The sequence below is a fragment of the Podarcis liolepis genome (genome assembly GCF_965112155.1).
Source record: "Podarcis liolepis genome assembly, chromosome: 12".
In the NCBI taxonomy this organism is placed as follows: domain Eukaryota; kingdom Metazoa; phylum Chordata; class Lepidosauria; order Squamata; family Lacertidae; genus Podarcis; species Podarcis liolepis.
In genome coordinates, this window is record NC_139563.1 from 44,749,890 (window position 1) to 44,774,818 (window position 24,929).

At 44.1% G+C, this 24,929-nt stretch overlaps 1 protein-coding gene across 1 annotated transcript; it reads right to left on the minus strand.

Annotated features, from left to right (window-relative positions):
- Positions 1 to 432: 432 nt before the first annotated feature.
- On the minus strand, positions 433 to 23,769 carry CMTM6 (CKLF like MARVEL transmembrane domain containing 6). Its single transcript, XM_083468566.1, has 5 exons — positions 23,578 to 23,769; positions 19,346 to 19,500; positions 9,167 to 9,343; positions 7,118 to 7,216; positions 433 to 4,182 (listed from the first exon to the last, which is right to left on the minus strand). Exons 1-5 carry the CDS (start codon positions 23,759 to 23,761, stop codon positions 4,039 to 4,041), a joined length of 759 nt encoding a protein of 252 aa, XP_083324692.1. The 5' UTR covers positions 23,762 to 23,769; the 3' UTR covers positions 433 to 4,038.
- Positions 23,770 to 24,929: the final 1,160 nt, after the last annotated feature.

A 24,929-nucleotide genomic window follows, 5' to 3' on the forward strand; every position in this document is an offset into this window, starting at 1 on the left:
GGGGGTGATTGTTCTGAGCCACCAAGGAGTGTGTTTGTGTGCACATGCACATTAAGGACGGAAACTTAGGAGGCCGCATGATCAAAATCTGCATAAGATTTTGAAGCAGAAAGTGCAATAATAATAATAAAAACTGGCAATTCCAATGTAATCCCAAAACAGCTTTACGCACACTGGAAATAAGCTAGTGTATTTTCAGAGACACCACAGTAAGTTGCTTAGTGGTGCAACCTTGAACAGATTTACTTGAAATTAAGACCCACTGGATCCATTCGCATGAGCAAGATTTCAGCAAGTCTAATATAGTATCTGGATTCTTTAAACAGCAACAAAATTAAGAATGATAAAACGTTCTAAACTTGGAATGAATATGATATGGGGGCAATGGTATGAAGCGAGGGGACGGGAACACAGAGGGGTTTTTTTGGGGAGGGGGGGGGGAGAGCCCAGGTCTTTACCATTTGTGCTGAAGGAAGTAAGAACAGCCATGTAAATAAATATCTCATTAGTTCACCTCTTAATAGGTTCATCTGTCCACAGATATTTTAAAGTTCTAACACTCACAACCTGAAGCCGGGGGGGGTGACACTAGCTAGCTTCCTGTCTACAAGAGCTTTCCTGCCGGATCACTTTGAGGCTATCATTACTCTCCATGGAAAAGCAGGCAAGTGAATATTTCCAAACCTACATTGTTAAGCAATAGCTGCTGTGTACCTTTTCTTCTATGCGAACTCAGCCTGAACAAGCAAGAGGCTCTAAGCTGTCGCATTTTCTGGCATTGCCCAGCTATGTGGAAAGATTACCAGTCTAGCTTGCTTGAGGTGGTGCCAATTAGGGCATCTCATATTTCACTGTTCTGCAGAAACTTCCTATGACAGCAAACAGAAATTTACAGCACAACCCTATGCAAATTTACTCAAGAGGCAGGCTCCACTGCGTTCAGTAGGGTTTACTCCCAGGTAATTGGGTACAGAATTGCAGCCCTAGTTTCTCTTTTATTTGCTTAGTAGAAACAAGCTGCCTCCTAACAGCTTTCACAATTCTTCCCCCCCAAAACCCATAGTTTAGGGCACCCGGGAACTATACAAAGGAAACGGCATAATTGCATCCCAGCCCCTCAAGATAACTCCCAACAACACAAACATCGGAAAGGGAAAGGGAATATTTGACAAATGAAGCTTGAGGTCAGTTGCCTGTAACTCTTTGCTCAAAGACAAATCCATGAGAGATTGTGCAGGAGAGAGCTATCAGTGGCTGACAGTTATATTCTCCCTCCACTGTCAGAGGCATTAGGCATCTTTATACCAGTTGCTGGAAACAGCAGAAGAAGAGAGAGCTGTTATTGTGGGCTTCTCATTGGTAAAAAGGTAAAGGACCCCTGGACAGTTAAGTCAAATGTGACTATGGGGTGCAGCGCTCATCTCGCTTTCAGGCCGAGGGAGCCGGCGTTTGTCCACAGACAGTTTTTTGGGTCATGTGGCCAACAGGACTAAGCCGCTACTAGCGCACAGAGGACCATGACGAGTGCCAGAGTGCACAGAAACGCCATTCACCTTCCTGCCACAGCCATACCTATTTATCTACTTGCACTGGCGTGCTTTCGAACTGCTAGGTTGGCGGGAGCTGGGACAGAGCAACAGGAGCTCGCTCCATCATGGGGATTCGAACTGCCAACCTTCCGATTGGCAAGCCCAAGAGGCTCCGTGGTTTAGACCACAGTGCCACCTGCGTCTAGTTGCTACTGTGAGAACAGGATGCTGGACTAGATGGGTTACTGGTCTGATCCAGAAGGTGGTTCTTATATGTTCCTATTTCACTCTACAACCCAAATACTCTTCCTTTAAAAACAAGAAGTCCTATTCTATCCAAAAATACCACAAATATGTCACAACGGCATCCCTTTTCTACTTTCAAGGCTACATCAATGTGCAAAACATGCAGGCTCTGTCCTGGCAGAGTAGGTTGTGGGGGGGTGGGGAGAGGAGTTGTATTAGCATTTCACACCGGAAAGATGTGGAAACCTCACAAGAGGTTACAGTCATACCTTGGAAGTCGAACGGAATCCGTTCCGGAAGTCCGTTTGACTTCCAAAACATTCGAAAACCAAAGCGCAGCTTCTGATTGGCTGCAGGAAGCTCCTGCGGCCAGTCAGAAGCTGCGGAAGCCCCGTTGGAAGTTCAGCTTCCAAAAGAACGTTTGAAAACCAGAACAGTCACTTCCAGGTTTTGATCGTTTGGGAGCCAAAACGTCCGAGAACTAGGCTATTTGACTTCCAAGGTACGGCTGCATTGCCTCACTAGCTGTCACATGTAGGCTGATTGTTATTATTATTACTTGCAAAACAAACAAAAGCCTCAGAACATTTCACTGCATTCTTATCACTATATGGGCATTATGCGTGGCCTGCTCGGCGACTCCCCAAATGAAGTTACATTTCTGGGCTTTGATCATCATGCACCACCTTGACTATGATTCCTTCTACACATCAATGAAACTCTTGGGAGTCAATGTGGGCTGCAACACCTTGAGCAGCAGCTATTGGTTAACTTCCTGTCACCAACAGCACACCCACCCCTGCCCTAAAGTCTTCCACGGTCTGCAATATTTCATTCATAAACAGGAGAAGCTGCACATGCAATTGACTACACAAAATAAATAGCCCGAAAGCATCACACTATTAAATGTTTTATGAATAAGATTGGAGGCAGCAAGTGTTGCTTTTTATACTTCCTCAACACATGAACCAAGCCCTTTTTATATGAATACAATCTCCTTTTAAAATTTCAGGCAGCTTGTTACAGTTTTAAAGTTGTTTCCTCTTGGCTGACTGCTTCTTTGTGCCTACTTAAAATTGTAACAGCTCTTTCAGAGTCCTGAACATACAGCGAATGCAGACGCCTACATACTGCATTGTACATAATTTAAACCTGGACTTAAAAGACACACAAACACACAGAAATAAAATAAGCTGTATGTACTGCTATGTTACAAAATGGTATAAGACCATATGGACAGTATTGATTATTACTATCATGAAAAATCATATACATCAATAGCAACATGAATTATGCAGCCAGGAAAGAAACCACCCACGCATGCCAGGGAATCCCAAGATTTTCACATGTGTATAAAAAAAAATATTTAAAGGGGAAAAACCTTCAGTAGAGAATGCCACTCCCCAATGGGGTCAGAATGCTGATTAACTATTGGGGTGGGAATCAAATCAGACAACTGTGATCCTGAATAGAGGACTCTCTATGCTGCAACACTATGTTGGAGGCCCCTGGCTACATTATAAAAACCTTATTCTCAAAATGCCAGCAGTAAAAACCCAAAGTTTATGGGCAGGGAGATGAACATGATTTTAAGAGGGGAAAACAATGACCCCCTAGGTAAAGAATTGGGACCACATCCTGGGGTGTGGGTGTGTGGGTGTAAGAGAGAGCGAGAGAGCGAGCCTACTGATTTTCACACGAGGATACTCCATAGGCCACACAATATCTAATTTCCTGTCTTTGTTTTTATTTCTCAATTTCCTAGTTTTTCCTATATAAAAACATGAAATGTATCCCTTCTGCGATTAATATGGGCAGAAACCTCCCACTGTCCCTTTCTCTTCAGCTATTATCCCATCCCATCCCCTTCATCCCATCTGGGGCCTTTTCCGTACGAAACTAATTTTATTCTGAACTTGAACCATTTTTCACCTGTCGAAAATTTTCTTCTGGAAGAAGCAAAACCCAATTATTTCACGATCCTATCGCAAGTTTCCCTTGCCTACTGGTGATGTACAGTCACCTACAAATGAGTGTGCAATTGCACAAAATCGAGTGCTTATTGGAGTGTGTGTGGAGAAAAGAAGCCCACAATTCTTGAACTATTTATGTGTGGGAACTGTGCAAAGACGCAGCTCTAGGACGGCGAGTTGAAAACTGAAACGAAATTTAACTATCTGGGCATTCTTTAAAAGGCAGAGTCATTCCAGCTTCACTCGGCATCTGATAATAACAATAAGGGACGGTTTAGACCTCAGACTTGCTAGTTATTCAGTGGCTGATTCTCTGTTGGATTCAGTGTATTGGCTGGGTTCTCTGTCTTTCTCTCTTCTTTCTCCTTACGTCTCTTCAGATACATCAGAACAGCGTCCACAGAAAACGTTATCGTTGCGAGAAAGCCAAATACCTGTTAAAGTGTGAGAAGAGTCTATATAAATAAACTTCAACTGAGATTCAAAAGTATACAATAGTCTGATTATCTCCAGGTACATTTTCCTGTTGGTCTCTATAAAAAAGGGGGTGGGATTCTGGCCCTGATGACTCTTCCCCTGCTTGCCTCACCCCTCCTTGGCCCTCCTTGGCACCCTCCTTAAGTGCTTTTGCCTAGCCAGACTGTACCCTTCAACTCTGATAATGCTTGCCTAGATGAAGTATAGAGAGAGATGTGTGAGTTTCTACCAGTCTGCTGTGCAAAACATAAAGCATTCATTGCTCCATCCACTTTGCCTCTGGCTCCACCCACCATGGATACATGGGCCACCAAAACGTCACCCAGAAAAGGATACAGTGGTGCCTCGCAAGACGAAATTAATTCATTCCGCGAGTTTTGTCGCCTTGCGATTTTTTTCGTCTTGCGAAGCACGGTGACGGGAAAGTTTTGGAAAAGCTTCAAAAATCACCAAAGTCTTTAAAAACCTCAAAAAAGGCTACCACTCCTCGAAGTCAAGTCGCAACTGTATTAACGGTGTTAAGAAAAAGGAAACAAACTTGCAAGACGTTTCCGTCTTGTGAAGCAAGCCCATAGGGAAAATCGTCTTGCGAAGCAGCTCAAAAAACAAAAAACCCTTTCGTCTTGCGATTTTTTTGTCTTGCGAGGTACCACTGTATAGCCCTTTCCCCATCCCTGGTATAAAACTTGCCAATGATGAATGCTGAAAAGCACTTTGCGGCTTTTGAAAAACGGAAGTGTTTGGAACTACTGCCAATAGGCAGTGCAAACTAAGAGAATGAAATGAGAGTAGGAGGCCCGGTAAGACATCCAGGAACAAAACAAGAGGAAACCGGCTAGTCCAATCCCTAATAAAAGGATCATAGATGTAGCTGGTGCCATTTTAATGGGATTTGTGTTTTTTTTTACAAGACCACCTGCAATGAAGGTAGATCTCCCACACAGTGAGCCCCAAGTACAGTACAGGTTTCTCCCCTTAGATTCAGAGACGACATGCTTGCCCCATCTCACTGAAATTTATTAGGCCTACTAAGTCACAGTTTTGTGGCAGCCCCAGATTTGGCAATCCCTACACAGCCATGTGTTGCACTGTCTGAAGTGTGAGCTGCAGAAAAGTGTGTGGCTCTACGCTGCTGTTAAGATGTTGTGCGATTTGGAAGATCTTTTCCAAATGCAAACACTACTAACTTCCTAAAGCAGGGTACATGCTTGAAAGACCTACATTGGCTCCCAGTACGTTTCCGAGCACAATTCAAAGTGTTGGTGCTGACCTTTAAAGCCCTAAATGGCCTCGGTCCAGTATACCTGAAGGAGCGTCTCCACCTCCATCGTTCTACCCGGACACTGAGGTCCAGCACCGAGGGCCTTCTGGCGGTTCCCTCACTGCGAGAAGCCAAGTTACAGGGAACCAGGCAGAGGGCCTTCTCGGTAGTGGTGCCCTCCCTGTGGAACGCCCTTCCACCAGATGTCAAAGAGAACAACAACTACCAGACTTTTAGAAGACATCTGAAGGCAGCCCTATTTAGGGAAGCTTTTAATGTTTGATGTATCACAGTATTTTAATATTCTTTTGGAAGCCGCCTAGGGTGGCTGGGGAAACCCAGCCAGATGGGCGGGGTATAAATAATAAATTATTATTATTATTATATTAATTATTAATTATTATTATTATTATTATACCAAGCCTCCAACTCGCCAGCACAGTGAATCTGCCGTATGTTGAGCTAGTCTGAAAACATTTGGGTTTGGGGGTTTTTGCTACTGCAGTGCTGCATTTCCACTTGTATTTATTTCCACAAGTGCATTATGTGCTTCTGCCAGTGTACCTCCCTTCAACACATTGTTTCATTTGGTTTATTTCCTGGCTTTTCATAGTGCAGCACCTGTCAAAAGCTTTGTGCATCCTGTCTGCATTATCATCTTCTCATGAATCCTTCGCTATGATAATGGTATGCACTTTGGGGGCAAGCTTAGATTTAAAAGTGTGGTGCAGCAGTCTGGCACACAGCCAGATGGGTGTGCACCGGTTGTGGGCTGTGGGAAATTATTAAGAAGAAGAAAGGGGAAGAAAAAGGAAAGCGCATAAGAACATCAAGGCTAAACATTTTATTTAAATGGCAAGGGGAACTAGGAGGGAATGACCTAGTAGAAAATTTATAACTAGCACAACCTTTGTTCAAATGGGAGCCATCAGTAGCACGGAAGGGAAATCATGGCAATTGTAATAACTATTCTCAGAGGTCCTCGTTTTAGCACAAGAAAACAACTGGGATCAGACATGATGTTGTGGTGCAGGCTGTACAAAACAACTAGTGGTATTCATCATTTCACACACAAAATCAAGAAGGGGTGAATTTTTCTCTAGCATCAACAAGCCCCAATCTAGACTGTAGGATGTCTGAAGAAATCCCTGCCCAAATCTTAAGTTGTCAGCCCTGGATAACATAACTCATAAAATGACCTGAGGCACTGATATTTTTCTTTTGTTACTAGATCCCCTGTAGAAAGAAAGGGTGCAGAGAGCAAGAATAACCGGTCTTTATCAAAAGGCAAGTATGTAGTGAACACCAAATTTAAAAATAACACCAAGACTACCCAGATGGACAAGATGCACAAGAGTTTTTCTTCCCAAATGGGCCAATAATCAGAGGCTTCGGGCAGAGGGGAAGCCACATGCGAGGAATGAAGCAATTTTCAATTGACTCTTAAAGTTATTCCACAGCAACTTTTTCACTAGATCTTAACAGCCCCAGTTGCAGCAGCATCCTACTGCGTTCTTTTTGCATCGCCTGTGCCACATCTTCCTGTACATACAGAAGGGAAGGCCTGAAAATGCAAAACTGATTCCACACATGAGATATTGAACACAAATAATGAGGAGAAAAGTACTTACAATAGCAGCGGTTTCAGGGGGTGTGTTATCGTTGGTTGCAGCAAACACAATTGAAGCTAGCAGGAAAAAGACCGCCACTATTGAAACAATCAAGAAATCCTACAAAAGAAAAAAAAGTGAAAGGTAGCTTCAGAATAATTATTCTTTGTTTTTTTGCTCTTCTTTCCTAGCACACAATAAAAATTATAATGCATATAAATATTTCTATAGTACTACTGCACTTCTGATGCACGAAATGCCTCATCCTTTACCTTGCTGTCCCTCAAAGAAACCTGCCAAGGAAGATCACTAATATTCCCATTTTACAGATGGAAAGTGAAGTCAAGAGCTAATGACTTGCTCCGGGCAACTCAGTACATTTGTGGCTGAGTGCAATTTGAAACTGCAGTCACCCAGCTCAAAGTGTGCCACTGTGACCAGTTCGTCACCCTTGCTTTCAAAGTAAAGCCACTCTTGCCCTCCAACTATTTTAACTGTACAGTGGTACCTCGCAAGACGAATGCCTCGCAAGACGAAAGAGTTTTCCGTTTTTTTGAGTCGTTCCGCAAGACGAATTTCCCTATGAGCTTGCTTCGCAAGACGAAACGTCTTGCGAGTTCTTGCAAGTTTGTTTCCTTTTTCTTAAAGCCGCTAAGCCGCTAATAGCCGTGCTTCGCAAGACGAAAAAAACGCAAGACGAAGAGACTCGCAGAACGGATTAATTTCGTCTTGCGAGGCACCACTGTAAATGCTCAACAGAATCTCTTCCACCAACTGCAAACATAAGTACTATATAGACACCAAAACCAAGCTGAGAAAATTAGGAAGCAAAAACTTCAGTGCTGATGGTATTCACTGGAAAAATGTCAAAAGGAAGCTTGGATGTGAAAAATGTGTACTAGTGATGCATGGTAATAAAGCATACTACTAAAGCATACTAAGATGCTTTAATCGCATCTTAACTGGTAACCTCTGTAGATATAAAAGGCTTTTGTAAACCCATGCAAACAAAGGAACATGACACATGCTTGGCTTGTAAAGCAGAGAGTGAATAACCTTAGGTACGAGTCGCGAAATGAAACGCCTGCTTCCCAGACCATACCCCCTGTCCTCTCTAGTTTTCCTGCCCGCCTTTGGGGCTTTTGCCTGGTTGGAATGTGTCTTTGAACTGTAACAATAATGCTTCTTGCTTGCATGAATGAAGGGTGGTGGTGTGTGCACTAGAAGCCCCTGGAATGTCGCCAACTGTGCAAAGGCCACATCAGTTGCTCCACCCACAGTTGTCTCTAGCCACGCCATCCGCTAACATGTAACCCCTGGAAGATTAATCCAGAAAGCGAAGTGGTCCTTGATTTGAAAAAGGACCCCCACTGCTACACATCTCGCCTGGGATGCAGGTGGCACTGTAGTGTAAACCACTGAGCCTAGGGCTTGCCGATCGAAAGGTCGGCGGTTCGAATCCCCATGATGGGGTGAGCTCCTGTCTTTGGTCCCAGCTCCTGCCCACCTAGCAGTTCGAAAGCACGCCAAAAAGTGCAAGTAGATAAATAGGTACCACCCTGGCAGGAAGGTAAATGGTGTTTCTGTGCACTGCTCTGGTTTCACCAGAAGTGGCTTAGTCATGCTGGCCATATGACCCAGAAAAACTGTCTGCGGACAAATGTCTGCTCCCTCAGCCAGTAAAGTGAGATGAGTGCCACAACCCCAGAGTCGTTCTCGACTAGACTTAACTGTCAGGGGTCCTTTACCTTTACCTATCTCGCCTAGTCATTCTAGCAGTGTCATTGTTCCACAGGCAACCCCCTGGGGTGGTGGCAATAGACCCTGTAAACATAAGCTGCCATCACTGTTCCTTGTCGGACAGGTTCTATACCCTGCCCACCAGCTGACATTCTCAGTAAATTAGCATGACATGTTTAAGTTGCCAATACAAGTTTGGATTTTCCTAACTGCAACTTTTCCAGGCTCCTCCAAGCGCTGAAGCAAGGCCCTGTTGACTAATCCTGAGCATGCCTATGGCTATTAAAAATGATGATATTCATAACATATATAAAAAGCGGCTCCCTTTACCACAGTTGCTACTTTCTCCTTCCCTGTCCTCTCGTACAAAGAAGTGCAATATGTAACCAGGATCGGGATACTCAAGAGGAAGGCACTGCAGCTGACAAATTCAAAGAAGTAAAGGCCACCGCAACTGCTGCAATGTTGTACGATTTCTTCACACAAGAAGGCTAGGAAGGACAGGACCTGTTGGAGAAGAAGAAGAAGAAGAAGAAAACCACTGGCTGTTAGAACATCCCTTCGGCAGGAGAACAGTTAGCAGATTGCACGGTGTTACCACAACTCAAGCACTATGTTTATGAAAGCACTTTTAAGAGCTAGAATGCTTTACAATCTTATCTCCTGCAACCTTGTGAGAAATGTTCTTTAAAAGTTCCCATTTCACAGGACTTTAGCTGAACCAGAGACATTTGAGCCACACACGCTAGCATGCTTCTCGTTTGCATTAAACCGTCCATTTCCCCGGTAACTGTAGGGGCAAACTGCAAAGTACCTCAAAGGTGCAGAAAACTAACTATGATGGCATGTGATTGCCAGCTAGTTTTGCAATGCATGTTCTTGGGAATAAGAAGCTCCACTGCATGCAATTATTGGTCTGAAGACTATTTTGACAATATAAGTCACGGGAGAATTTCTAAAATTCCCTGCTTTATCTGAAAACAAAGCAAAATGATGTTCATGTGTCTTTCCAAGAACACTTGGGTAAAGCCACACTGCTCCAGATTCTCATCATTTCCAGAAGTCAGCTGCATATGAATTCTTCCACTTATTGTCTATCTCACTGCAGTCCATTTCCTGACTGCCTCTTGCCTTCGTCTCTCAATTGCTGAGGGAACAGGGGACAATATGACTCCTGCTTTGTTTTACTTTCAGTTTTTGCACTCTTTGTTTAAATACCAGCAATCACTGCTGCACAACAACAAAAAGAAGCACGTATAAATTGTCCAACAGCTCTGCCTCAAAACAGATTTACTGTAGGTGATTAAATCCAAGCCTACACAGAAATAACATCAATTGGTCTTGCACAATAAATGTGCAAAGTAATCTGGAATCTGGTGAAATTCTAGAATGGATCAATTCCTTCTACTTGACACGTGTTTCAATGGCACAGAAGAGGGCATGAAAATATCCATATCCAATTACTACTAAGCATCAAGCTTGTAGTATCAAAGTAAGATACTTCAGCATAGAACTGAAATTTTCCCAGCCCTGATTAGTGATGCTACGACTGAAGCAACAGCAGATATTCTCAAGAAATCAATGCACATGGATGATTGCTCTCAACTGTTCTTCCTAGAATGCAAGCTTCCAATTTCTTGCTCGTTAATGTGGCTTAAAATTAGCAGCAGCAGTGACATAATTAATACACCTTTGTCCATGTAGATAGAAATGGAACTGATGAAGAAGCCTCATGCACACAACCAATTTTATTGGTTCCAACTCTTGACAAGTTATCAGAGCTCTCTGAGTATGCATCAGTACAGATCCTTCCTCCAGCAGTATACTTGGAGGCTGCCAAAACTACCTGCCAACTGTAAGCTCAATTAAGCTTGTGAAAAGCACAGATGCTCACTACTAGGCTTTTCCAGCTAAAAACTCAGCTGTCATGTGTATTATCCACCTACCAGCTGAGCACTGCCTCACAAAGAGCCAGGGCTCAGTTGCAAAGTACAAGCTTGAAATGCAAAAGGTCAAAGCTTCAATTCCTGGTATGCCCATGTAGGGCTGGGAGAGATGCTGGTCGGCCGTACCCTGGTGAGCTGTTGTCAGTGCATGTGAATGATACGATGCAAGATAGACCAGTGGCTTGACCTCATATGGCACAGCTTCCTATATTCCTCTCCAGTGTGCCAAGCCCATGCTTGATGTACGGTTCTCTGTAGTCAAGTTTTGGCTTTGGAAGGGCTAGAGAGAAGTGCAATACCTACCAATTCCTGCTAGGAAGCACTGATACGGTCACGCATGTGTATGGTGCAGTAAATTTACTTCCTGGTGATATGCAAACAGTATTGGTTACGGGAAATGCATTTGCATGTACCACGGCTATACTGTGTGCAAAACCAATAACACTTTCATACCACCAGATAAGAAGTGATTACACCATATACAGTGTCAATGGCTTTTCCTTCCCAGTAGTATTCAATCTTGCAATTTAGAACAGAATTTCTGCTTGCAAAAGCAAAGCAGAAACCCAAGAAGTCATCAACAACCGAAGATTGTTGAGAGACAGTCCTGTTGACAGGTAGTGTCACCCAATGTAGAGTCAACATAGAATCACAGAATTGTAGAGTTGGAAAGGACCCCGAAGGTCAATGCAGGAATCTCAGCTAAAGCATCCATGGCTTAAAAACCTTGATGCAGCATCCTGTAGGGACAAAGAAATCTAGGGACAATATTCCATACTTAGGAAGTTTGCACCTAGGAGCCTTGAGTGACAAACTGCCCAGTGTAACTAATTGGCCGAGTTGCTGCTAGTTAGGAAGGTGTTCTTAACACCTTTAGGAGTCGGGAGAGTAGGCTGGTTAGGTGTTAATTTTAAAAAATTGCTTGGTCTATTACTGCTAGCTGGAGATTGGTCTGCTCAGAGCATTGTGAACTGTGGGGCAGTTCTGTAGTTTGGCTGCTTGGAAGTAAGGGCAACCAGAGAGGCTGTAAGTTTTAAAGGGACATACCCTGGAAGGTGGGGATGCGGGTGGCGCTGTGGGTTAAACCACAAGGACTTGCTGATCAGAAGGTAGGGGCAACCTAGCAGTTTGAAAGCACGTCAAAGTGCAAGTAGATAAATAGGTATCGCTCCGGCGGGAAGGTAAACGGCGTTTCCGTGTGCTGCTCTGGTTCGCCAGAAGCGACTTAGTCATGCTTGCCACATGACCCGGAAGCTGTACGTCAGCTCCCTCAGCCAATAAAGCGAGATGAGCGCTGCAACCCCTGAGTTGGCCACGACTGGACCTAATGGTCAGGGGTCCCTTTACCTTTACAATGGAAAGTAGACATTTCAAAAGAAATGTCACTGCTTTATACAGTGTATATGTCATGGAAAACAAAGAAGACTTTTCCTTACAGTCTGTGTCCAAAGGTAGCACTAAATAAAAAAATCAAACTGAACACAAAGTTTAAATCTGAAACCATCACAGTATTGTGGGATTATTGGTTTCTTAAGTCATTTTGATTCTGGTATCTTACTGTAATGGGAAATATTCCATTCTCTCAAATGTGATTTAAAAACACACACAAAACCTAACAGATGGGTTTCCCCTTTCAAAGTGGACTGTTGGCTTTCATTTATTTACCTTGTAAGTCCTCACATTTGGGAAATGACCTCTATCTACCAATTTCCTCAAAAAGGCAGCTATATTGAGACCATGCAAGTTTATTTAATATTGAAGCCACAGAAAGAGGGACATGCAGAAACACCACGGCTGTGTGGCGGCAAATGCACTAAGCAAGACCAGGAAGCAGGGGTGTGGGGTGGGAGGAAAAAGAGATGCATTGTGTAAGCCGATTAGTTAGAAAACACCAGAATGTACTGGTCTCTTAAATTGCCTAATAACCACATTGCAAAATGAACCACATGCCAACACTATTTATCTACAAACAATTGCTGGTGGACAAAACAGGGCAGCAAAGAGTCACCAGCAACCAATTGTTCAGAAGCCAACAAACCAAATTCAAGTTATGAATGCTGCACAGAGCTGAAGAAGCAGTTCAGAATTTTAGGCACCAGAACCACATTTTTAGGAGGCAAGTAGGTCAGGCACTTAGCATATTTCTACACCGGGGGACAAGGATGGGCTGCATTTGCCCTGTACAGAAAAGGGTTTATGTTAGTATATTTAGGGTGGGGAACCTCAACAGAAAAGGGTCATAGCTTTCTTCAGAACTCCTGAAATGTTAACGTATGGTATTAACAGGTAAAACAACTAGCTTCTTCATCACAAAAGCAACCAGGACTCAACCAAAAACTCTACTTACTATTGTGTCAAACAAGCCCGCTTATCACTTGAGAGCTACAAACTCAGGAGAGACATCTGGCTTGCGGAACAAGTCACTTGGAGGAATATTCCTGGAATATGTGGGGTTGGATTTGCCTGGCTTTGGGGTGCATGGGAACTTGGTGTTTTGAAGTTTAAAAGAAGTGTCCTTTCAGACACACCTGAAATCCCCAGAGCTGGAAACTCTCATTTGTACCGCACTGTGTAGCCTAGTGCTTCATGACAACTGCAAACTTCCCAGATGATATCCAATCCCTACCTTCCCAGCTATGGTCTCAAGAGTGGGGTCTTGCAGCACAGGAACATAATCATGTGGTAGAGTAATAGCCTTCCTATTATTTCCAATATTCACTTATGGAAGCCTTCTAATCCAGCCTGATTTCAGAACAGGATCAGTCTTCGTTGACCTGCCAGATTACCCTTATTAGAAGGCGACTGATGGGGAACACTTCTTTATCCTCCAGTGGCTTTTGATACCATTGACCCTGGTATCTTACCGAACCAGCTTCTTGATCAGGCATAGGCAAACTCTGGCCCTCCAGATGTTTGGGACTACAATTCCCATCATCCCTAACCACTGGTCCTGTTAGATAGGGATGGCGGGAGTTGTAGTCCCAAACATCTGGAGGGCCAGAGTCTGCCTATGCCTGTTCTAGATCTATCACTGTGACCAGAGGCCCAAGTGGCCATGGTGACTAAAAGCGTCTTCCATCAGCTTCAGCTTGTGGGATAACCTGGCACCAGTGGCCCAAGCACTGGTTACCAGTTGGGATTGCTCAGTCAGTAGAGCATTCGTCTCTTAATCCTGCGTTGCACAGGGTTGGACCAGATTACCCTTGTGGTCCCTTCCGACACTAGAATTCTATGAAGACTAGATTACTGTAACATACTCTGTGTGGAGCTGCCCTTAAAAGTAGGTTTGGAAGCTGCAGGAACTGCAAAATGCAGTAGATGGGGAGGGCAATCTTAATGCAAGCATGCGTTATCACTTCTGAAAGAACTGCACCAGCTGCCAATTTATCACCAAGCCAAAGTATGAGGTTCTTTTGTTTAAAGCCATAAACAATTTGGGAGCTGGATATTTGAAAGAACAACTTCTCCTATACAGACCTGTCCTTATTGAGTTACAAAACATACTTAACATATCACGATTTCGGGGTGGGGAGAATATTAGAGCAGTTCACAACAATTATATATACAATAAAAACCACATAAAACTATTGTTGCAGATTACCAGCTAGCTATTACAGAATTATTATTTTTTCCTTAATTGATGGTGGTATTAAAAAGTTTTCATCAAATATTTAAAGATGAATGCAGAAGACGTGTACTTAATCTCTCCTGGAACAGCATTCCACACAAATATGCTAAGATCTCTGCATGAGGCCCTCTTGGTAGAAAACCCTGGGGAGGAGCTGTTCCACTTTGGTGCTCCCAGCCTTTGTTGGATCACCTCCCCTCTAAAATAAGCATTTTGATGTGCTTTGGATGATTGCTAAAGACCCTTCTGTTCACCCAGGTATTTGCAGGCTGTGTAGTATTTGGGTGGTCTGCTGTAGATTGTAGTGGATCAATTAAGGCTGGTATCAAAATGTTTTAAATTCATAGAATCTTAGAACCTTCTGACGGTTCCCTTGCTGCGAGAAGCCAAGTTACAGGGAACCAGGCAGAGGGCTTTCTCAGTAGTTGCACCCGCCCTGTGGAACGCCCTCCCACTAGATGTTCAAGAGAAAAACAACTACCAGAGTTTTAGAAGACATCTGAAGGCAGCCCTGTTTAGGGAAACTTTTAATGTTTAACAGACCACTGTATTTTAATACTTTGTTGGAAGCCACCCAGAGTGGCTGGAGAAACCCAGCCAGATGGGCGGGGTATAAATAATAAATTTATTATGATCATCATCATCATCATTTTTGAATTTGAGGGTCATCTAGTTCAATGTCCTGAAATGCAGTAATCTTTTGCCCAACATGAGGCTCGAAGCCCCGACCCAGTGATTAATAGTATCATGCTCTACTGACTAAGCTATATCTATATAAAATACAGAAATTACTGTGCTGGCCTGGAGTTGAAACAGAATGCATTTCCCCTGTGACAAAAAGTGTATCAAGTGATGAGAAAATCTGCTTTACTTGTATCAGAAGTGCTGCCTTGAAAAGAAACATCTAGATTACTCCCAACTTAGATACTAATTTTAATAAAGACAAAAACTAAGTAGCAACTTCCAAAGGGTTTAGCCATATTAGTCAGTAGCCATGAAAACAATGTAGAGATTTGTGGCAATTTAAAGGCTAATGGATTCATTCTAGCATAGAAGTCTGTGGAACAGAGAGGACTTCATTAGATACAAGAGGTGTTATCTTTAGTTGGCAGATGCATTAGGCTGCTTGTGTGCATATATAATATAATATGTAATATATATGGGGGGGACACAATGTACAGTCGTACCTTGGTTGTCGAATGCCCCAGAACTCATACATTTCAGCTCCCGAACGATCGAAAACCGGAAGTGAGTGTTTCGAACGATTTTTGGAAGCCGAACGTCCGATCCTGCAGTCAATCGGAAGCTGCGTCTTGGTTTTCGAACAGTTCCAGAAGTCGAACGGACTCCCAAAACACATTCTGTTCGAGAACCAAGGTACGACTGAATATGTGTGTGTTATACCTGCCATCTGATGAAAACAGTTCCTGCATCTGATGAAGTGGATGGACTCACTCTAGTCCACAGAAGCTTATGCCATCATCAATGAGCCTTCAAGGTGCCACAAGGCTATGCTGCACATAGGAAGAGTAGCAATTAAGAAGTCAAGCACTACTGCGGGAACAAAAAAAAATTTCATTGTGGCTTTCATACAGACCACGCTACATGTCTACCAGACATTTTAGGTGGGGAAATGCATGCTAGTGGGGAGGGCTGTAAAGACCTCCCAGGTTTCCATGCTGTGCTTTGAACAGAATACCACTCTCTGAGATTCAGCTAGGGACGGAACAAGCAATCCTAAGCAGGCAAATATGTCAAGGGGCTGCTTTGCCCCCGTATCTCCTGTGTAAATTAAGCTGCAGCCTAACTGCTTCTGGTGAGGGTGTGTTCATTGGGGAGGGGGCAGTGTAAACCTTCATTTCCTGCCCTTCCACTGACTCCTATGGGGCAAATATAGTTATACGTGCATTCCTGAGCTCTGTGTGTAATGGGTTAGGATGCAGCAGAACTTTGCTTATCCCTCTCCCTGCCCACAATATGCCAATTCCCTGACTCTTGATATATACCTTATTGCTCTCTACACACAACATAACTTCCACTGGTTTAACTTCCATCAGCAGGGTTTCCTCTCACCCAGTGTAAGTAGATACACCATGGTAAGTCATTTATTATTGAGGTCAGCTCGGCCAGGGCAGGGGGGAACGGACGGGCACCATATCCTAACCTCTCCAGCCACCATATATGGGGGTTACAATTCCTCTGCAAGGCTGCAGCCCCGCATTAGCTTATGTAAGAGTACAGGTGAAACTCGGAAAATTAGAATATTGTGGAAAAGGTCATTTATTTCAGTAATTCAACTTAAAAGGTGAAACTAATATATGAGATAGACTCATGACATGCAAAGCGAGATATGTCAAGCTTTTATTTGTCATAGTTGTGATGATCATGGCGTACAGCTGATGAAAACCCCAAATTAACAATCTCAGAAAATTAGAATATTAAATGAAATCAGCAAAACAAGGACTGCAAATAGAGCAATATTGGACCTCTGAGAAGTAGAAGCATGCATATGTACTCAATACTTAGTTTGGGCCCCTTTTGCATCAATTACTGCCTCAATGCGGCGTGGCATGGATGCTATCAGCCTGTGGCACTGCTGAGGTATTACGGAAGACATGGCTCCCCAAATCTCATGTTAGTTTCACCTTTTAAGTTGAATTACTGAAATAAATGAACTTTTCCACAATATTCTAATTATCCGAGTTTCACCTGTAAGTCCCATTCAGCTCAGTGGGACCTACCTCTGGTTAGCCAATTAGAGTTGTGCTCTGTAATACTATTGTTTGATATGTAAGCCAGGCATAGGCAAACTCCGGCCCTCCAGATGTGTGGGATTACAATTCCCATCATACCTAGCTAACAAGACCAGTGGTTAGGGATGATGGGAATTGTAGTCCCAAACACTTGGAGGGCCGGAGTTTGCCTATGCCTGATGTAAGCTATTTCTAGAATCACTTTATTATAGAAGTACCATGAAAAATGTAAAAGATACACACAATGGACATAATACTTCCATATTTGGGGGAGGTTTTTTTGCTGTGATCCTACTGTATGTGCATTCAGTTACAAATGCAGTGCAAACAAAGGGAATTTAAGTCAAAATGCAATTTTGAATCCACCTGCCTAGAAGGATATAAGCCTCAGTTCCCACACATTTTAAACTGTGTTATATTCACACTTGCACACCAAGGAGCATGAGAACTAAGGGTTTCTGGTAAGGAAAGAACACACTGTATGTTAGAAGACCTGCTTTGCGTGCAGAAAAACCCCAGGTTCATCCGTGGTATTTCCAAGTGGGGCTAGACAAAACACTTCTGAATCCCTTCAGAGCCACTATCAATCAGTAAAGAACAATGAGAGACATACCAAGCCAGAGCAATGGGCCCAAGGCAGTTTCTTCTGCTCTTAAAAAGCCCCAAATTAAGCCACCTGCGTTTAGATGACAAATATAACATCTGCTCATACAGCCGTGTTTCCCTCATTATCAAATCAACAACACACGTACAAGGGAACCCTATATGAAAGGTGCCCAGGCTAACTCAGTTGGTTAGAGCATGGTGCTGATAAAGCCAAGGTTGCAGGTTTGATTCCTGTATGGAACAGCTGCATATTCCTGCACTGCAGGCAGTTGGAATAGATGATCCTCAGGGTTCCTTCCAACCCTACAATTCTATGACTCTGTGATTCTACTGCTGCTGAAGTTGGTAGAGCATGAGACTCTTAACCTAACAGATGAGAGTTCAAACCCCACATTGGGCAAAGGATTCCTGCATTGAAGGGGGTTGGGTTAGATAGCCCTTGGGATCCCTACCAACACTATGATTCTATGACCCTATAGATGTGTGTTTGTATGAAAGGTGCCACACTCTTCCCCGGGCATAGTCAGGGGGGCAGCTGCCCTCCCCAAATCAATAAATAAAAATACTGACCAATCACATCACAGCTCTGTTCTGTTCCCCCTAACATAAATCCAGGCTGTGCCCATGCATCCCATTCCCCAGCCCCGTGCCCCAATAGGAGAGTTTGCCCAGTGTTTCTCAAACCTGGGTGTTGTTGGACTACAATTCCCATCATCCCTAGCTAGCAGGTCCAGCAGCCGGAGATGATGAGAGTTGTAGTCCAACGATGCTGGGAGGACACCCCCCCCCCCCAGGTTTGAAAAACACTGGGCAAACTTGTTGTTGGACTACAACTCCCATCATCCCTAGCTAGCGGGCCCAGCGGCCAGGGATGATGGAAGTTTTAGTCCAATGACAGCGGGAGGACTCCCCTTTTAAGAACCACCGGGCAAACTTGTTGCACTACAACTCCCATCATCCTTAGCTAGCAGGTCTAGCGTTAGGGGATGATGGGAGTTGTAGTCCAACAACGACAGAAGACCCCCCTTTGAGAAACCCTTCTTGTTGCACTACAACTCCCATCATCCCTAGCTAGCGGGCCCAGCGGCCGGGGATGATGGGAGTTGTAGTCCAACGACAGCCAGCGCCCCGAGCTGAGCAACAATGGCCTGAGCGTTTGCTGGTTCCCCTTCCAAGCACGCCCCGAGGACCCTAAAATTCCGGCAGCGAGCGAGCCAAGGGCGGAGCTCGGAGGACGCCAAGCGCCAGGGCCGTTCTCCCTTCCTCGTCCGAGGCGAAGAAAGCGGCACCTGCTGCTGCTGCAGCGCCGCCATGAGGCCGGGCGGACTCCCCTCTCGGCTCCGCCGCAAGACTCGAGTTTAGGAGGCGGGCTGAGAGGCCGGCTAGTAATCCCGAAGCCCCTCACGGAGGCTGCTGTGGGCCTGGCCGTGCTCGGCTCCCTCCCTTTCCCCAGCGTGTTGTGTGTGTTTAATCCCCGCCCTCCGTCCCTCAGCCTCGGCTAGGCGGGAAAGAAGCCCTGGCTGAGGGGAAAGGGAAGAGGAGGGCCGCCATCCCGCCCTCCCTCACGCCGACTCACCAGCTGCGAGGCCTTCAGCGCCAGCCGCCGCGCTCCCAAGTTGTCGGCGGTGCAGCCGGTGCAGCGGGGGCCCTTCCCCGGCGGCTGCTCGGCGGGGACGGTGGTGTCGGCGTAGACCGGCGCCCCGTTCTCCATGGCCGCGAAGGGAGTAGGCCCTGCGAGGAAAACGAAAGGGAAAGGCGGCCTCCGCTTCAGCTTCAGGGGGAGTTGTCCCCAGACAGGGCCGGGCGCCAAGGCCTCGAGGAAGGAGGAGGAGGAGGGCCGTCGAAATTTCCCCGCCTTTTTTCTTCTCCTCTCGCGGAAGGAGGTGAATCCGGTCGCCTATCAGGAGAAACGGGGCCTTTGCCTCAGACCCGGCGGCCAAATTCACCTCACGCCGTTTCACCTTCTTCATTTATTGCCCAGAAGCATTGAGGAGCAGGCTCCAAGCGCCGCCCTCTTGCCCTTGGCAAGCCCTCCCTGCATGCCGAATAAATTGGCTTTTTTTCCCCCCCTAAGAGACGAACCCGCCAAATAAGTTGAATTATTAGCATAAAACTGCAAAGCCCAGCTGCCGCATAATAGGCAGCTTTTTTTAGTTCCTCTGAACTCTTCATCGGGCTGGATGTTAAGCAAAGGGAGAGGGGAGAGAGAAAAAGGCTGGATTTTGGTATTAAGGCCATTATAGCTATTTTGGTCAAAAAATCATTTTTGTTGCTTAGTCTTAGAAGGGGTGTGGCTTGTGTTCAAGAAGCCCCACACTTAAGAATTCTCCCACTGCTCCCACAGATGTGTATCTGAAGAAGTGTGCATGCACACGAAAGCTTATACCAAGAACTAACTTAGTTGGTCTTTAAGGTGCTACAGGAAGGAATTTTTTTATTCCCACTGCTTGTAATTCACAGTTTCCAGCCCACACTGACCCCCAGAGCAAAGATATTTTAAAAATGCATGGAGCAGGTTATGTAAGTAATGACAAAGTGTGTTTCAGGACAGACGGTATGCACCGCTAAAAAAACAGGGTGCTGTTAATAATAATAATAATAATAATAATAGTAATAATAATTTATTTATACCCCGCCCATCTGGCTGGGTTTCCCCCAGCCACTCTGGGTGGCTCCCAGCCGAAAATTAAAAGCACAGTAAAAGATTGAACATTAAAAACGTCTGAAGAGGTTTGAGCCCCTGCATTTGGCAAAATTGAGCTCTATCCCCACAGTACCCACAAAAAAAAGTTAAGCAGCAAATGTCTCCAATGAAACGGCAACAATTCTATATTTCTAGCCTCTATCATAACTGATGCCTGATACTGACATTGCAGTTTAACATGACTCTTCCTCTTTCCATTTCATAGAAACGTTGAATCTGAAGGGATCCCGAGGGCCATCTAGTCCAACCCCCCTGCAGTGCAGGAACCTTTATGCCCAATGTGTGGCTCGAACCCAAGACCCTGAGATTAGGAGTCTCTTTAAGGGACCCCCTCAGGCAATGGCTATTTCTGCCAGTGTAGCTAAACATCATGCACAGAAAACCTGGGTGGGAAGCCTGGGCCCTCCATATGTTGTGATTTCCAACTCCCATAATCATCCTGGAACATTTGACCATTCTAGTTGAGGCTGACAGGGTGAGAAAGTCCAATAACCAGTGTTTCCCCCTCCTGCTTTAAGAGGTGGCACAGATGTTAAAGAGGGTAAGGGCTCCAAATGACCTGTTTATTGTGTGTACTTCTGTGCAATAGAGTGTTGAATTCTTGGAGCTGGCAGACTCAGATTTTAGTTCTACTGGTTCACCTTGAGCAAAGCGCTCTTGCACTTATTACTCAAACCAAAAGGCTCATTAATTTCAATGTGATTTACTTTCAGGTAAATACCGTATTTTTCGTCCTAAGGGCGCACCGGCCCATAGGACGCAGCTCGGTTTTTTTGGGGGGGGAATGAATAAAAAAAAATTATTTCCCCGCCCCAAGTCTTGCGCACACCTGCCCGAAGCATGGGGCACCTTCCGGAGGGCTCCGCGTGCTTCGGGCTGCAGCCCCAAGCCTCGCGCGCTCGGCGGGACCTCCTGCCGGATGCGCAAGGCTTGCGGACACTCGCCGGGGCTGCAGGCTGCTGCCCGCAAGCCTTGTGAGCCCGCGGGAACTCCCGCCGGGCTTGCAAGGCTTGCGGATAGCTTCCTGAAGCCTGGAGAGCGAGAGGGGTCGGTGCGCACCGATGCCTCTCGCTCTCCAGGCTTCAGCGAAAGCCTGCATTCGCCCCATAGGACGCACACACATTTCCCCTTCATTTTTGGAGGGGGAAAAGTGCGTCCTATGGGGCGAAAAATACGGTATGTGCAGAACTGTAGCTCTAGAAGATTAGTGTCATGCATCACAAAGCTACTGGGATCAATGCATCCTTCCAACTCTCACAATCATATTTGAATCCTGAAAACATGTTACAGGAAACCTAATCTACATTATTTGACCTTTACTATTTTTTTCTTTAAGCCTACTCAAAAGTGTGCTACCTCCCCCTTGTGGACATCCATATGAAGTACCAACACATTTTCTTTCCATATTTTAATGTATGTCAATTGATACCCTAGGGCAGGGGTTGTCAACCTGGTCCCTACCGCCCACTAGTGGGTGTTTCAGGATTCTAGGTGGGCAGTAGGGGGTTCTACGGCACAAGCTGAATCGTCTTTCCATCGAGCACTGGTGGGCGGTAAGGAAATTTTACCATCAAGAAAAATGCATTAGTGGGCAGTAGGTATAAAAAGGTTGAGTACCCCTGCCCTAAGGGGTATGGGACACCAGGCCAAAATATACAAGAGAAGACTAAACTTGTACATAAAGACAGTAAAGCAAGTGGTAACACCTTCCTCATAGTTATCTCTCATACTATCTGACCAGCTTATTTTTGTGTGGAAGTTGTTGCAACATTGGGTCAAAATGGAAATCCGCAGGATGTTTAAGAAATAAATGCAGAAACTTGCTGCAAACAGAGGAAACGTTTGTTTACCTCCCCCCCATGAGTGGGGGATGTGTTTGCATGAGTTTTCTCCAGCCTCAATACTAGGTGAGAAACTCTTGTTTAGCATTATTTTAAATTTACATTTAAATAATAAAGCTTCCCTTTCTTGATAGGGTGTAGTGTAAACAAGGAGATGACAAGTATGTGAGAGAAGAATAAAATATTAAGTCATTATATCTGCCAGAGAGCTCAAATTAATTTTAGAATCATTACATGATTTAGGAATATAAACTAATGACTAAGGCTGTAATCTTATACCTTAGCAGTGGGCCTCCAGCCCATGGGTCTAATTAAGTCTGCCAGCCCATTTCCACCAAACCACACTAGCTGCCTTACATTTAATGCCATATATGATGATAGCAATGAGACAGGGAAAGATGCAGCTGGACCAAAATTTCAGGCACAGAAGATCCGCAGTGGCTACAAAGCCCTGTGCAAAGCATATTGTCAGGTCTTGTGGAGCTCCATGCACAGTGCTTTGCGAGACTCAACAATTTGCAGGCTGTACCTTTGCCTGCATGGCTTGATTTCAAACCATGAACAGTAATTGGGCACTGCAGGTATTTCTAAGAAAACGTCATTCTGAGTACAGAATATGCTTTGGGGAAAATTCCAGTAGTTAAAGAAATACTAATTTAGATGTTATTTGTCAAGTGCAATTTCTGTTACTAAGTAATATGTTACACTGTTTCTGAATTTATGTATATATTTATGCAACAACTATGGTTTAATGCAAGTTATTAGTGTGCCAGTTCATGGTGCTCAATAACTCCCAGGGTAATATTTCCCACTCCTCCTCCTGCTGTGCTATAGACAAAACAAGTCTGGCTCATCATGTCATCCAAACCCAAGCTAGTTTGTTTTCCCCAAATAAATCATGAGCAGCAAGCTAATAACAAACCTTGTTTACTTCTCATGACTTCTTGGGGGGAAACAGAACTCAAGCCCACGATCAGACAAGTCAGACACTGGCTTGTTTCGTCCACAGTGCAGCAGGAGAAAGGGACGAGTTATGGGAATTTCTGAGCAGTGTGGACGTTAAGCTATGGTTTAATGTTATGTTGGACAAAAGGTTGGAAGGGAGTTTCGTGTCAGTACATCAATAAGGGGGGGGGGACTACTTGTATGTTTTTCACCTTGCAAAATATAGACCTAAATTGTCCTGTACTTTTTCTACAATGCAAGACGCTAATGATAACGAGTAAAAAAACACTGAATGCAACAGTTAAGACTCCAGCCTACCTGAAAAGATGCTTCTGCCATTATATCTCACTGTGATCTTTGATTCTGAACTATTTGACACAAACCAGGTGCAAAATTCAAATGAAGAGGGAATGGATAATGACATTTTCAGTGATGGTTCCACAATTATATTTTCCCCTGGTAACTCCACAATCATCTCTTCCCCTGGTAGCTCCACAATCATCTCTTTCTCTGGAAGGCAGATAGAGCACATTCTAAAACTATGCTAGGCTTGACCAGCACTTAGTGTAGACAATTAAGCTTAATATATTTTACATTTGTATGCTACCCGTTTTTTTACTCATTTCATGATGTTGCTATCTGCGTCATGCTCCCTCACATTTCCTCCCCTCCAGCTTCTTGTGTAAGATTGGTAGCTGACAAAGTAAAAGTGCTTCTGGCACCTTTTTGTCCTTTCAAAGCTTTTATTGCTATTAAAAAGCACTTTACACCAGCAGAGAGAAATTTATCTGCCTATACTTTTGTTTGCAAGAGGGATACTTTCTTATGAACTCCACAGTGTGTAATATATATCTTAAATCATTTGTTTAGTGTCTTTAGATAAGCCATTTCATATATTATTATGTGAACAGTAAATATACCTTCTACAACGCGTAAGAATTACAAATATATTAAACAAACAATTCAACTCTAGGATACAAAGTAACTGAAATGAAAATACGTTACTTACCGCATCAGTAGTAATATACTCATGCACATCTTAAATACACTCAAATAGTTCGCTGTGTTACATAGTAGTAATCTGTTCAAAAGTACAATTTGTGCCCACATGCATGTGGTTGGAAATGAAAAGCTTTGTAGAGTTGCTCCTTTCATACAGTTGCTCCTCGTCATGTTAAGCATTCAGTCAAGAAAGTTAGATCTAAATGATGTAAAATACTACAACCATCAAGTAGTTGTGGAATTCCTTAAGGTCTCTCAGAAAAGAACTTTTTTTGAGGGGGGCAGAATTTCAACCCCGATAGCTTTACATTGATAAAACTATTCTTTAAAAAAGATAACAATAATATGGGAAATGCAAAGAAGAATGCCCCAAAGTAGACTACTATCTTTTCAAGCAACGTTGGCCCAAGAATGTAGACGTTCTACACTAGAGAAGTTTCCTATTTTCTGGAAGTTTTAAAAGCAGCACTTTCAAGTTTGCTATACTGTTCACATATTCATGTTTATTTTCTTCCATGTTTATTTTCTGTTCAAAGAAACAAGCTCAAAGTATTCATAAACACATGGATCTACTTACAGGTCATTGCCAGTCTATGTGCAAGAGTGTTTTGGACTTGTTTCTTTGTTCAGCATCCTTACATGCTACATGGCTTTTGAAAGTGAGGGGA

Bases quoted from the DNA above. Each gene is read 5' to 3' on its own strand.
- CMTM6 (XM_083468566.1), bottom strand. From the start codon at position 23,761: ATGATTGTGGAGCTACCAGGGGAAGAGATGATTGTGGAGTTACCAGGG. The intron at 19,501-23,577 runs GTAGGCTGGAGT...TTTTCCTCGCAG, and splicing joins TGGCAGAAGCATCTTTTCAG to GGCCTACTCCCTTCGCGGCC. The intron at 7,217-9,166 runs GTAAAGGGAGCC...TTTCTTTTGTAG, and splicing joins AGGAGAAAGTAGCAACTGTG to GATTTCTTGATTGTTTCAAT.